The sequence below is a fragment of the Capra hircus genome, chromosome 1, assembly GCF_001704415.2.
Source record: "Capra hircus breed San Clemente chromosome 1, ASM170441v1, whole genome shotgun sequence".
Taxonomy (NCBI): Eukaryota; Metazoa; Chordata; class Mammalia; order Artiodactyla; family Bovidae; genus Capra; species Capra hircus.
Window position 1 is genome coordinate 64354970 of NC_030808.1, and position 15747 is coordinate 64370716.

The window sequence follows — 15747 nt, forward strand, 5'->3', positions numbered from 1 at the left end:
AATTATACAGAAAGCATGACTTTTAAAATAACAAAGTGACATCACTTATATTATAATAAGATATTTATACCTTATATATAAAGCATTTATGGGGTCCTTTCAGCTTTTTGGAAATTAAAGCAACACTTTATTCACATTTAATCATTTGGCTATGCTATGTTTTTGATAGCTGGAAGGTACTAAACATTCACATTCAACAAATGAGATAAAACGGAGACAAAACCAAATCATGTGTTTTTAGAAGAGACTTCTGTGTCCTCACCTGAGGCTGCTGTGGTATTTGAAGGAGTTGAAGCAGCTGCTTGAATCCGAGCATGAGGAGGAATAAGGATGGTAGCTAGAGGTGGATTACTTGACAGTTCTAGAGAAAAGGTAAAACATATGTGTTAGAGTCCATTCTTAACCCTGTTGTGAAACTATTTTATTGGTATCACTAAACAGAAGACACGGCATTACAACACTGGCTTAACAGAAAAAAAGACATGGTAAACCTGCATCGGAAACTGAACCATGAGCTAGTAACTGGCCTATAGAGAAAGGCCACCAGTATGTTGTGATACACGATGAAAGCACTGTCTGCTAAAATATCCGCGTATCTCTGAGAACTAAAGATAGGCTGGGGGAAGATACTGGCCAGAAGTCTGAGGATAAGCGTATTTCCGTCGTTCATTAACTGAAACACACCAGGTTTCCCCCTGCTACTCTGACAGTATTTGACTGCAGGAGCCGACAGTGATAGGGCCACAGAAAAGAGAACATGACCGCAGTCTGCACACTGGCACGCACAGACCAACTTACCTGACGGCAGCGTGACTTACCCGAACGGAAGTGGAAACAGGACTTAAGGAACATGTTAATTCTCATTGCTTTCATTGAAAACAAAAATGTCTACTGAATCCTATTTTGCCTTTTAACTTACTGAGACTGTTACTTTTTAAAAGTTAAAAGTAGGCTTTTATCTGCATGTGAAAGTCTTTGTCAACTGTGTACAAACTGGCTTTCTTTAAAGAATCAAGTGCTGTATATGAATCTTGAGAAATAATTTTAAGATGATATTTGATCTAATAATGTAAACAGTTACTGAGATGTGGTGGTGAGCTTGTACATAAAAGCATCTGGTGTTAATTTCAGGTAACATGGTTGTTCTTCCAGTCTGCCTGGGATAACCCTGGTTTGTTCTGGCATTTAACTAGTGAGCGCTCATTTCTACTCTAGTAAGTGTTATTATAAACAATTCTACCTATTATTCTAATAATTTAAAGGAGTAATTATACAACCATACTAGCTACAGGAAGGTGTTATCCTCTGAGCTACAAGTAATAATTATAGCATGAACTAAAAAAGTTAGGAAATAGTGTTTTCTTTACAGCAAAATTCATATAATGTAGAATTAATCATTTTAAAGTATATAATTTTGTTGCCAACCAGTCCATCCTAAAGGAGATCAGTTCTGGGTGTTCACTGGAAGGACTGATGTTGAAACTGAAATTCCAATACTTTGGCCACCTGATGCGAAGAGCTGACTCAATGGAAAAGACCCTGATGCTGGGAAAGATTGGGGGCAGGAGGAGAAGGGGACGACAGAGGACGACATGGTTGGATGGCATCACCGACTCAATGGACATGGGTCTGAGTGGACTCCGGGGGTTGGTGATGGACAGGGAGGCCTGGTGTGCTGCGGTTCATGGGGTCGCAAAGAGACAGACACGACTGAGCAACTGAACTGAACTGAACTGAATTTTGTGGCATTCAGTACATTCACAATGTTGTACAACCATCACCTCTACCTAGTTTCAAAAAATTTTTATCACCCTAAAGGGAAACCTTTAAGCAATTACTCACCATTCATCCCTCCCGCCAGCACCTAACAAGGGGAATATCATTTTAAGGCAGAACTTTAAAAATGTTCTGGTACAAAGTCCCTGGAAATATTGACTTATTCAACTTGGTGCCTAAATATCTAAATTTTGTACTAAATCTGATACTCAGATTCTGGTAAAAAGAAGCAACATGCTGATGTCAAGATATACGGAAAATGAATGGCAGGAAAAGCTCAAAACTGAGAGAAGACTATTCATTATCTTTTCCCCTTCAAAGAGAAGACTTAGGTCATCTCATCAAATAATAACCTTCTCTGAGTTGGAAAACCACTGCCTTAATGATCAGGTTTGAAGAAATGCTGTTTTCTCATAATCAGCTGTAGTAGCTATTTCACTTCTCACTGAGATACAGAAAGAAGCTATGTAGTTTTACTTAAATCAGTCCAATTTTAATGCATCTCACACCTACAAAAACAGGAGAATCCCTGATAATTGTCGGGGCTGATGACTTTACGGTTCTAGGAACAGAAATTAATGCAAGATGTGGTAATTACTCTTTGGTAATCTAAAAGACAGTCAGACTTACCGTCCCAATTAAGACTAAAATTTCCTAAAATAGCTTCTTTAAAGTCCACCCATCCATCTACCCACCCACACCCTCATCCAACTAACAATACTGAGCATGAAAGACTGTGTTAGGTCCCGGATAAACAGATAAAAAGATAGTTGTCTCTGTCTATTCAACAGAAATAGAAAAATGGAAGGACAATTATACAAATAAGCTGGCAAGAAAGGTACTGAATCAATTCAAGACAGGTGCACTTTTAAATTAAGAGATCCCTATGGCCATGTACCCAACATCTAAAAGAAAATCCAGGGACTTCCCTGGTGGCCCAGTTGCTAAGACTTCATGCTCCCAGTGCAGGGAGCACAGGTCTGATCCCTGGCCATCAGGGAATTAGATCCCACATGCCACAACTAAGACTTCACACGCCGCAAGTAAAGATCCCACCTGTCGCAAAGAAGACCGAAAATCCTGTGTGCCACAACTAGGACACAGCACAGCCAAGTAAAAACATTAAAAAAAATAAGAAACCATATTATCTTCATTTAAATATTTTTAAAAGGCATATACAGCCTTTTAATTACAGTCCTGTTGTTGACTTTGGGGCACAGATGCTGTGAGGCTATTTTCTTCCTTTTGTAAAAGTATTTAAATTTATTTACTTTTAATTGGAGGACAGTCGCTTTACAGTATTGTGTTGGTTTCTGCTGTATATCAGTATGAATCAGCCAGAGGCATACGTATGTCCCTCCACTCAAGCAAAACATTTGAAAAAAAGTAAATGAAAAAAAAAAAAAGATGACCAGATATTTTAAGAGCTACCGTTGAGATAATCTTTAAAATAAATTGAATATAAGTGGTTTGTGGTCACATACTGCCCACTTTCTCCCATTCACTCACTCATTTACCAAATCATCTATTCTTGTGTATATGCATATCCAATTGAGGGCCATGGTGGTTCTGCATCTAATTCTGGGTAAGGGTGTATATATGCATGTATGTGTACACACATACATGTGCAAGGCTTGAGAAAAACAATCTTCTTTTTCTCTAGATAATATAGGAAACAAGGAAGCCCATAATAGTACAGTGGGGCTAGCCATGGAGAAGAAGTGGGAAGAATGAGACTGTGTTATCCCAGAGACATGGATCAAAACAAAATGGAAACAGGTTCCAGAAGGTTTTAGAAAACTTAATGTGTGATAAGGATTTCTTCAACCAACTAAAGATGCCATAAAACTACTCATTAAAAAAAATCACATAGTTATCAGTAAACATTATGAATGCTTTGACGGTGAATTAATCATTATATGGTCCACCATCAAAACACAATGCACAATTTGAGCAAGATCAAAATGAATTTAAAGATAGCTATCAATAAGCCAACCAAGATAGGTATCAACTGACCAAAAAGATAACCAAATTCATTTAACTAAAATTGGCTGCACAGTTCATATTAAAAACTGTAGAAGAAAAATTCCCATGAAAAGACCACCATTAAGTTAAGCAATCTTTTTAAATGTTAAAAACAACAAAACCTAAATCTAGTTGCTGATAAAACCTGAAGTTTTCCTTAAAGTCTCTCTTCATCTAAATGTAAGATTTCCAAATTTATTGATAAGGCCAGGTTTTTTATTTTTAATTTAAATTTTCGGGGGTAAGGGTTAGGAGTAGGTGTAGGAAGAGGTAACATATATATGTTCAAACTGTGTTGAATGAAAACTGAGGATAAATTTGAGAACAGTAATCAATGTAGAAACCAGAAGGAAGAAATCAACCCTTTAGTAACTAAACCTACTCTTACAGTAATAATAAAATATCAGGCATAGGGTAGAAGGGGATCTTCTTTCTTTGTTAACTTTGAAAGGGCTCAACCTGCAAACGCCCAGAAAGAGTCACTAAGAGAGGCAAATTTTCTTTTTCCTCTACAAAGAATTTGAGGCCTTCATGTGTGTATGAGGTCTCTTAAGTATAGATGAAAATGGCCAGTGGTTGTCTATATAGTCAAAACTACTATTTTTTTTTCTATTCAGAAAAAGGTTTAAATGATTTAACAATGGCATGCACATTTTATTTGTACTTTTCTGAGGGGTAATTCAAATGTTAGGATGGTACACTTTGATCTTACACATAATGAATTCTAATGTTGCTTATCTGAATATATACTGTTTAGATGAACAAGTAACTCCATCATAACCGCTTCTCTCCTAACAATTTCAAAGTGCCCAGGAAACCTCTCAGGTTTCTGTTGTTGACGACATACTCCACACTCACCCAGAAAAGTAAACACTAAACTAAACAGAGGATCAGACAAATAGTCAACAAACTGCAAAGCCTGCTCCTGATGCTTGATAATACTGGCAATGTTTCATAAGCGGACTACATGATAGCTGTATAATCCCATGACTACTTTGCCTTGGAACTGCCCAATTTATACTAGTCATCCAAATATGTGTGAATGTATTTTGTACTAAATTAATAGTAATGATACACTTAGAAATTATCTAGCAAAATGTTAGTATTTTTAAAGTCCTGGTGATTAAAAAGAATAAGCTTTAGTAACCTGAAAATGTTATATTCAGAACCCCATTCTTTTTCTTTTTAATTAGAGGATAACTGCTTTACAAGGCTGTGTTGGTTTCTACTGTACAACAATGTGAAGAAGCCATGTGTATATATAAATCCCTTCCCTCTTGAGCCTCCTCCCTCACATCCCATCCCTCTCGGTTGCCCCAGAGCATCGAGTTGAGCTCCCTGTGTACACAGCAGCTTCCCACTAGCTCTTTCACACATGGTAATGTATATATGTCAATGCTTCTCTCTAGAGAATGGACCCATCCATGGGCACAGTGGGGGAAGGAGAAGGTGGGACAAATTGAAAGAGTAGTAGAACTCATTCTTAATGAAATGTAATAAATGTAGCATTACTGTAAGTTCTTTTATCCAACTAAAAATAACCTTTTTGAGCATTTAATAATACCAGGTACTGCTAATATGTTGAATTCTATAGGAATTATCTTTTTTTGGTATCCATTTATACCATAATTTTACATATCACATGCTTTCAAGCTCTGTGTTTTTAGCTTTATTTCTCATTTTTTCCTTTGTCTTTCTGGAGTCAATTCATCTTTATAATCAGAATTCTGGAGCTATAAGTGTACTTAAATATCTTTTAATCCAACTACCTTATTTTTGTTAAATCAGGAAACTCAGAAATAGTGCATGGCCAAGGTCTGCACCTAGTTAGAGAGAGACTAGGAAGGAGACTTTAGGTCTGACTTATTCTATATGCAATACTGCATCTCTTTATTATTGCATCTTTATTACCTTGGCTATAAATCACATACCACTAATATTCTGATCTTCCTGGAAGTGTATCTGTCCAAACTACCCGCAGAACTTTAAGTCAAGATATTAGTCTTTCACCGTTTGTTCCTACACCATTCCACATTCTCTCTAGTAGTACAGTTAAGGCAGCAGAGCCACTCAAACCTCTGGGAAAGAGAAAACAATTCTTATAAATAGTTTGATAATTTAGATCCTAAAATTCTGAGTACATTCAACCTTACACATCAGTAATACTCTGGCTGCCACTGCTGCTAAGTCACTTCAGTTGTGTCCGACTCTGGGCGACCCCAGAACTAAAACTAACTTGCCCACCTTTAGCAGCACTCATGACTTTCCTAAGCATTCCCTGAAGTGTATTTCCTTGGTTTAGTTTTCAATAACCTAGAAGAGTATAGCTTACCTAGAAATTTTACTCTTCTAAATTGACTCTTACTCTAAATTTTACTCTTCTCTTCTTTAGCTATAGAGTATGAAAGAATAATTCTGACACCAAATCCTCTGATAAGTATAAACAGCTCTTATCAGAATATCCACTTACGTATACCCAGATTTCCTGAAGTCCATTTATAAAGATCTTTTATAGATATTTTTCATCCAAAAGACCACAACGGAGAAACAGGGATAGTCACATTAAAAGTCTGTAGTTTATTTATTTTTAAAAAGGGACTTCCCTGGTGGTGCAGTGGATAAGAATCCACCTGCCAATGTGCCAATGGAGGCAACACAGGTTCAATTCCTGGTCCAGGAAGATACTACATGTCGTGCAGCAACTAAGCCTTTGTGCTACAATTACTGAGCCTATGTGATTCAACCACTGAGCCCACGCCCTGCAACAAGAGAAGTCACCACAAGAGAAGCCTGCACACTGCAATGAAGAGTAGCCCCTGCTCGCTGTAACTAGAGAAAAGCCTGTGTGCAGTGATGATGATCCAGCACAACCAAAAAATTAAAAATAAATATTTTTTAAAAATTTAAAAAAAAAATTTTTTTTTAAGGAGGGGCATTGTAAGTTAAAGCAGTGAATGAGTTTCTGTTCAGGATTTGATTTATTTGTTGTTGTTTAGTCTAAGTTGTGGCCAACTCATCTGTGACCCCATGGACTGTAGTTGGCCAGGCTCCTCTGTCCATGGGATTTTCCAGGCAAGAATTACTGGAGTGGGTTGCCATTTCCTTCTCCAGGGGATCTTCCTGTCCCAGGGATCGAATCCATGTCTCCTGCATTGGCACGGGGATTCTCTACCACTGGACCACCAAGGTAGTCCCATTTGACTCATATCCTACATATTAATATAAATCAAGAGCCCCTATCTTATGTAGACTTATTCTTGCTATTATCAGTTCAGTTCAGTTACTCAGTCATGTCCGACTCTCTGCGACCCCATGAACTGCAGCACGCCAGGCCTCCCTGTCCATCACCATCTCCCGTGTTCACCCAAACTCACGTCCATCAAGTAGGTGATGCCATCCAGCCATCTCATCCTCTGTCATCCCCTTTTCCTCCTGCCCCTAATCCCTCCCAGCATCAGTCTTTTCCAATGAGTCAACTCTTCACACAAGGTGGCCAAAGTACTGGAGTTTCAGCTTTAGCATCATTCCTTCCAAAGAACACCCAGGGCTGATCTCCTTTAGAATGGACTGGTTGGATCTCCTTGCAGTCCAAGGGACTCTCAAGAGTCTTCAACAAATAAATCTAACCCCCAAAAGCCCCTACTCGACGTAAGAATATCAGAAGACATTTTACAATCTCAAGGTGGTTGAAGTACTGTATCTACACTTTAGATGTGGCCTAGGATAAAGTAGGCTAGAAGAAAATGCCCAGGATATAGAAAACCTGATATGCAGGCGGGCTGATGGTATTTCTGTGTATCTCTATTTCATAACAGAAAAACTGATTTAAAAATCATTGCCTTAAAGATATGGAGCCTCCAAATCATCAATAACGAGTCACAATAGATTTTATCAACAAGAAGTCTACTACTCTCAAATGAAGAAGTGCAGCACTCTCGTAAGCTGGCCTTCTCTAACACTTGCTGTGTTGCTACCTCTAACATGTCCTCAGCCCCCTGCTTTCATCACTTCCTTTAACACAATCCTGCACTCATCTAAGACATCTTTCTTTGATCCCTTCCCCATTTCCTTTTGTTTTCTGTCACTCTTCCTTTACTGTCCTTTTTTTACTTGTTCTGGACCTCGTCTGCTATCTCATCATTGCTTTCCTCATGTCTGGACACTCCTGTTCCTGTATTCAAAGACATCCGCAGCCTGCCTGAGTTTCATGTTGCTTTCCAGATGCTCCAAATATCCTGTTTTAACTTGCATTTAAGCAGCTGCCCCTTCTTCTGGCCTAACCAATAAGCCACTATTCCTCCTACTTCCCCACAAATCTACCATCCCCTCAGATAATCCAGCTAATTGGTAGAGTGGTAGATTCTTCAAACTAAGTCACACTAATGTAAACAGTTGATAATCTTTACTTGTATCTGCCCAACACCCATCCTATGATATGACCTTGGGGGGAGCAGGGAGACAATGTTTTACTGGATAAAAATCTCATAAAAATTGGACAGAAAATTTGAATTGAGGATGTGTGTAGTGGAATTAGTTGGAAACTCATCTTTAAACACACAAAATCACCTATTTCCCTATACATTTCAGCCTTGGAAGAGTAAAGAATTGGTAAACAAAGAAAATTGATTTCTGTTGGGAATTCCTGATTCTATTTGCTTCCTAAGGTCTTACTCAGTCATGTCCAACCTTTGAGATCCCAATGACTGAGGGAAAGCAAGAGAATGGTTACTTTACAGTATGCTGAAGGTCTGTGCTGGCCTCCAAGTCCTGGAAGTAGATAACACAGTCAGTCAGGGGATCCTAGTACACTGAAGCCCTAGTTCTAGAAAAAAGAGAGGTGTAAGAGTCTACGAGTTATAAATCCAGAAGGTCAGAAAGATATCAAAGTTTTTTTGTCCGGTATCTGTTCACCTCTCTTCTCCCTCTAGTTAATTACAGAAACACTTGTTTTGATTATATGAAAGTAATATTAATTACCATTTATGGCTATTTACTTATGGCACAGTAACAAACATCAAATTGTAGTTAGCTATAAGCTTGACTATATTTTGGGGCTTCCCTTGTAGCTCAGTTGGTAAAGAATCTGCCTGTAATACAGATCAGGGTTCGATTCCTAGGTCAGGAAGATCCCCTGAAGAAGGAAACGGCAACCCACTCCAATATTCTTGCCTGGAGAATTCCATGGACAGAGGAGCCTGGCAGGCTACAGCCCACGAACTCGCAAGAGTTGGACACGACTTAGTGACCAAACCACTACCAACTTACTATATTTTACTTAAATGTTTGATCTTTGTAGTTCTGTTCATATGGTAGTTTGCTTTACTAATTAAAACAACAGTTCCAACAAGAAAAAGGAAAATTAGAAATGCCCAACAAGTACTGGCTGAATGGGTTAATAAATATTGTGTATATTTAAAGTGGGTATCAACTGCTCAAACACTGAGCAACTAGTATATGTAGATCAGGGACTACCTTTGGTTCATCTGGGGAAAGTAGTACAGACTTCACTGAAAATTTGCTGAGGATAGAGAAGGGTTTTATTTTACCTACAGTAGGATACCCACTAATGACACCCACCATCCCTCTATTCTCTCTAGCTATACAACCAACTGGAAAGTTAGTTCTCTTTCTTTAACCTCTTATTCTGATCATCCATTAATTGTTATTCGTATGATTCAGTAATACCCCCCAAACTGAAAACGTGTAATCAAATGAATTCATACTTGTACACAATAGTCATAGGAGAACTATTCACAATAGCTGGAAGGTAGTGACAAACCAAATGTCAATCAACAGATGAATGGATAAACAAAATGTGGCATATCCCTATATGGCATATTCAGTCCATGCTATGGACTGAATGTTTGTGTCCCCCATGCAAAGAGTTGACTCATTGGAAAAGACTTTGATGCTGGGAGGGATTGGGGACAGGAGGAGAAGGGGAGGACAGAGGATGAGATGGCTGGATGGCATCACTGACGCGATGGACGTGAGTCTGAGTGAACTCTGGGAGTTGGTGATGGACAGGGAGACCTGGCGTGCTGCGACTCATGGGGTCGCAAAGAGTCAGACACGACTGGGCGACTGAACTGAACTGAACTGAAATGAAAACTTCATATGCTAAAGCCCTAAATCCCCAATGTGACGGTATTTGAAGGTAGAACCTTTGGGAGGAAATTAGGTCATGAATAGGATTAGTAAGAAGAGACACAAAAGAGGTGATCTGTCTCCACCATATGAGCAAGAAAAGTAGCTGTCTGCAAACCAGGAAGCAGCCCTCATCAAACACTGAATTTGTCAGCATCTTGATCTTGATGTTCCCAGCCTCCAGAACTGTGAGAAATAAATGTTTGTTGTTTAGTCACCCAGTTCATGGGTGTTAGAGTTGCCTGAACTAATTAAGACATGATATAACAAAAATTATATTTGTTGTTGCTTAGTCACTAAGCTGGGTGACTCTTTTGCAACCACATGGATTGTAGCCCGCTAGGCTCCCGTCCATGGGATTTCCCAGGCAAGGATACTGGAGTGGGTTGCCATTTCCTTCTCAAGGGGATCGTCCTGACCCAGGGATCAAACCTATGTCTCCTGCATTGGCAAGTGGGTTCTTTACCACTGAGCCACCTGGGAAGCCCATAATGAAATATTATTCTGCCATAAAAAGGAATGAAATACTGATACATGCTACAACATGGATAAGCCCTGAAAACATGCTAACTGAAAGAAGCCAGACACAAAAGGTCACATATTATGTGGTTCCATTATATGAAATATCCAGAAGAGGTAAATCCATAGAGACAGAAAGCAGACTGGTGGCTGCCAAGGGTCAAAAAAGGAGATAGTGAAGACTGAATGCTTAATGGGTATGGAGTTTTCTTCATGAGCAATGAAAATGTGGAATCTGAGAGAGCTGATAGCTGTATAACACTGTGAATGTATTAAACACCACTGGATTGTTTACTGTAAAATGGTTTATCTTATGCTACATGAATTTTATCTCAGTTTTTAAAAAAGCTTAGAAATTCATAAAATAACTTAGTTGTTTTAAACTTTCTTTAGTAATAATGGAAAATTATTAGTGAGTGACTAAAGAATCAAATGTGATTACTTAAGAAATGATGTATGTGAACAGCGAAACAATCTTGATTTTTAAAATCTGAACAAATACAAGGTTTAAGCAGTATCTCAGTTTCAATGCACACAAACAGGTGCACACACACATTGAAGAGTATGGATCAAAATATGTCTCAATTTAAGGAGAATTATTTTCCAAAATATATCCATCACAAATATCACAAGAGGCACCACGTGTATGCGTTTGAGTTTCTACCAAGTTGTTTACTTAACAAGGGGCTGTCTTGATTTGTATATTTTGAGAAACAAAGTACTTGCTGGAGGAAATCCTTAGCATGGGAAAAAAAAAGATCAAGATACCCTTTAAACTTTGGGAAACTTTAGTTATCTGACAGAAATGGTAAAAAATGAGGCAAAAAAAAAAAATCTAGCACTGACTTAGTAGTTTCTCATTTCAAGATCCACGGTTTTACTGGATGTCACCGTACTCAAATAAAACGCAGTGAGTGCAAACCCAGTGCTCTATGACAACCTAGAGGAGTGGGATGGGGTGGGAGGTGGGAGGGAAGTTGAAGAGGGAGGGGACATATGAATGCCTAGGGCTGATTCATGCTGATGTATGGCAAAAACCAACACAATATTGTAAAGCAAATATCCTCCAATTAAAAATAAATAAAAATTTAAAAAAATCTTATAGATACTACTTTATAAAGCAATCCACTAGTTATATTATGTATAACATGATACATTTATGTAAATAGATAAATGTAGATTTTCCAATGGTGGTCTGAGATTCAAAAAGAGCTTCATATCAAAAAATTTAGGTAATATAACATAAAAAACTATATAGATGGTTCAAAAAGTAGCTCTACTGATTACAAAGACACAGATGTGAAAGATGCATATAGAGTTTGAAAAAAATTGTTCTATAAAATTTGAGATATAAAAAACAATTCCTAAAGTACTGTGTGTGTGCTCAGTCTGACTCTTTGTGACCAACCCCATGGACTATAGCCCACCAGACTCCTCTGTCCATGGATTCTCCAGGCAAGAATACTGGAGTGGGTTGCCATTTTGTTCTCCAGGGGATCTTCACGACCCAGGGATCTCCTGCCTCTCCTTCACTGACAGGTGGATTCTTTACCACTGAGCCATTTGGGAAGCCGAAACTAATATTAACTTTGTATAATATATAATTTAAATCTATTTGAATTAACAGAAAGAACCCTTCTGGGATCTTCTAAATGGGAAAACAGAAGATCACTTTATATTCAAGGGTTATCAGCATTAGCATTAGAAAAGAGCTACATGATAAAATCATAAAGTGATTTTGAAAGCTAAAAGTAATTCTTTCAGGACTGTGATTGATTAAAATTTCTCTACACTTCCTCTATATTTTAAACATTTTCTTCCATCTAAACGTATTACTCTTGATTAAAACAAAAGCAGTTAAGAATTAAAAATAAAATTTATTTTAAGATCTCTAAAATTTTTATGACACGGAATTAATGAATTTCTGTTGTGGAAGAGAACAACAGTCTCCCAGCCAAACTGGAATAATCTTACCTACAATATTTGACATCACCCAGCTTTTCCCTGATATACAGATCAGTATTTTGAAAACATCTTGTTCCACTATTATCAGTTGAAAACATCTTTATTGATTCCTAAATATTTATTTAGTCTCTCTTTATTTGAGGTATTTTTCTCAGGAGTCCCTTAAGTCTTCACTTTCGAGGCTCTACATTTAATTCTGCCCCTTTGCATACTCTACTTGGTGTTCATTAACATCTTAGAGGCACAGCCAGGACTTAAAACAACATTCCAAATGATTTCTGATCAGCCCAAGTCAAAATTAACAGTCGCAGGAAACCTGCAGATTTTCTTTGATGAATGACATTACATAAGCATTGTTAGTAGCTACATAATATTGACAGTTGAGATTATAGTCAACTGAACCATCCTATAGTCAACTGAATCATCCAAATCTATTCTACTAGCAACTCACATCTTCCATATCTAAAGTTTAAGAAATGTATTTTCCCACAGTTTTAGAAAGCTTAAAAGGGGAAAAATTTTTACTTTATAATAAAGTAAATTATATTTATTTCCTGATCACAGAAAGCTTTCTATCCCCCTTCTATATTTTCAGCTTGACTAATTAATCGAAACAAGCAATCTATTTACTCCTTGTTTTATCCATAGGGAACTGTACATGTTTAACGTTCATTTAAGGAAGAAAACCACAGCATCAGAGGCAGTGTGGCTGATGAATGAATGAAAAATGACCATCCCTGAGCTTTTTAGAAATCACCAATACACAAACTCAGTTTTCTTATCAGTGTTTTCTTAGCAGCAGCAATGATGCCAAGGCTCAGAAGGGAAGAAAATTTCTCTTCTATATCCCTTATATAAGTGCTAAGATGGGCTTTATAAGACTTCAGTTTTCTCTGTCTGTATGGCATCTAAAATTACACAAATATAGCTACCAATTTACTTCCGGGTTAAGAAACTTGATATACATCCTTGGGAAGCAAGAAATTTTAACATTCTAGACACAAATCTGAAGATTAAATTGTACGTCAATCTTATTATTAAACCTTACTCAGGGAAATCTCTGTACTTCTCCAGTACCAAGATTTATCAGAACCTGCTAAAAATTAGAGAAGCTATGCCTATTTGAAAAATTTAATCTGCTTTTATTTTGTTCAAAACCATATAAGTGTGGTAGCCTAGTAAGTGGTTATATAGGATGCTCCCTTCCTGTATAAGTACTTAATATGCCTACTTTTACCCTACAAAGATTTAATAGAAAATTAAAGCTACACATGTGTAACTTTCCCAGAAAACGGTAAAAGGATTAAGTGTTAGGAGCTACCTTGAGTGGTGAAGTTGAAGAGTGCAGGTGTGTCTCGCCCATTTGGTAGTTTGACATTTGGGTCCCGTAATTCATCAAAAAATGAATGTGCACAAGCTTCCAGTGGTGTCAGTCGGGCAGTTGGTGTATACTCCAGCAGACGGCTACAAAGTGCAATTGCCTCGGGTGGAGTTCGGGGTCGGAAGACCTACAAAATAAAAAAAAAAAAAAAAGAGAGAGAGAGAGAGAAAGTACAGTTAATGATTCATGTAAGAATCTTTGCAAATTATCGTCTGAGTACTGAGTTAATTCCCACCATGTACAAAAACATGGTTGCATTTGTGAAAGAAACCTTTTAGAATGAAAGGAGTTAACTGCATACAATTTACCACATTGGGGTGAACTGCTAATTAAAGACTATATGAAAAAGGCTCAGAGAAAAAACTGGGGAAAATAGGGGGAAAAAAATCTATACAAGCTAATCATAAGGCAGTACAATCAAACATGCACACAAAATATGACAAGCACAAAAGATAGTCTCGTTTCTGGGAGCAGTCACAACTAGAAGAATGCGAAGTTAATGTTAAAGTTTTGACTGCTGTGGTAATAGTTATAAAGTTTGCCTCTTTGATGTGACTTTTCTTTTTAGCAGAACAATTGTTGATAATCAACAGCACTGTACAAATCTGGCAATTAATATCTTTTAAAAAGGAAAAGCTGTTTATTCTTCATGATTTGGTATTAACTTTTCAATAAACAGAGCCTATTATTATTTGAAGAAATTCTTGAATATCCAGAACTTCTCAAAATGTCCAGAATTGTTTTCTCAGGTAGCTGTTATCTTAACACGGCCAGTTTACCCCTCATTTGAATAAATATTCTAGGGTTTTAATCAGGAATAGAGAAACTTATTTTTCATTAAGAACATTAACTCACAGAAAAAGTAAACTGAAAGCTATAATGAGGCAAAATGCAAATAAATACTTATTTTAAAGGAACAGAAAGCTTTCTACTCATCTATGTCTTAAAACTCCGAATAAATACACAGAACTATGAAAAATATACTTTGTTCTAAATTATGGATAGTTAAAGAATAAAAGCAGAAAGGGAAAAACAAAAATAAACATAAACATCCTGGCAGAAAGCTTTTGAAATGAAAGAAAAATGAAACACAAATCCCTTGACAGAAGAACACAGACTCAAATAGAAGGTTAGTAGCGGCAATGGTGGAAGTTGACAGACACAAAAAGGAAAACAGAGGCATAAAAATGGAGGGAGAGACCTACAAGTGAGGAAAGGACATGCAGACTGTGACAAGGCGCAGAGGCGTCTGAGAGGCTTAGGTTTCCTAATGAGAAAGGCTCATATAACATTTGGCTATCCACCTAGGCTGAAAGCAGGAGAACTGGTTACTACTACAGAGCTCATTCGATTATGAGACTATTTGTAAGAGTACTTTCTACAATGAAAATCCTTTTTTCATTCTGAAACAAAGTTTATTATTAACAAAGATATTTTCCTTGGAAATTGAGAAATTTTGGCTTGAGTAGGATATTAGAAATTTATTTCTGAACGTTAAAGATCTTAGTTAATTTATTTGGTTGTGTTAGAAAACCCTCTCCACAGTTACAAGCTGCTTTATCTTTATTCTTTTGAATAATCTGACTTGCCTCAGTCAAGGAGCTAACGTACTGTATTATTTGAAATGTTTAGATCTTTCACTGTTTGTGGTCATTTCCCCCGTCTCTTGCTTCCCAGCCAGAACCATAATCAAACTCAAAATGTAGAAGAAAATAATCAGTGGAAATATTTAGAAAAAAATTTATGAAAATACTAAGCACTACTGACTTTCCCCTGAGGGAAATTTGTATTTATTTGACAGCATATGGATTTATTTTGTTAGCTAGTCTAATAAAAATGCCTCTGACCAATATGGGAGCACAGAAGTAGAATTAAAAGTACCACCACCAAAAGTGGAAATAAGAATCTTTTAACATTCAAATGTAGGATAGGTG

General features: G+C 37.2%; 1 protein-coding gene across 5 annotated transcripts in view; it reads right to left on the reverse strand.

Annotated features, from left to right (window-relative positions):
• The window catches only part of GSK3B (glycogen synthase kinase 3 beta), a 217461-nt gene that overhangs the window by 20398 nt on the left and 181316 nt on the right, over window positions 1-15747 (reverse strand). For all 5 annotated transcript variants that reach the window (XM_018042977.1, XM_018043204.1, XM_018043122.1 and 2 more), the window contains 2 exons: window positions 13754-13940; window positions 263-361 (listed from right to left, as the gene is read on the reverse strand). In XM_018042977.1, the coding sequence (XP_017898466.1) occupies window positions 263-361; window positions 13754-13940 (286 nt within the window). The remainder of the gene's footprint in view (window positions 1-262; window positions 362-13753; window positions 13941-15747) is intronic.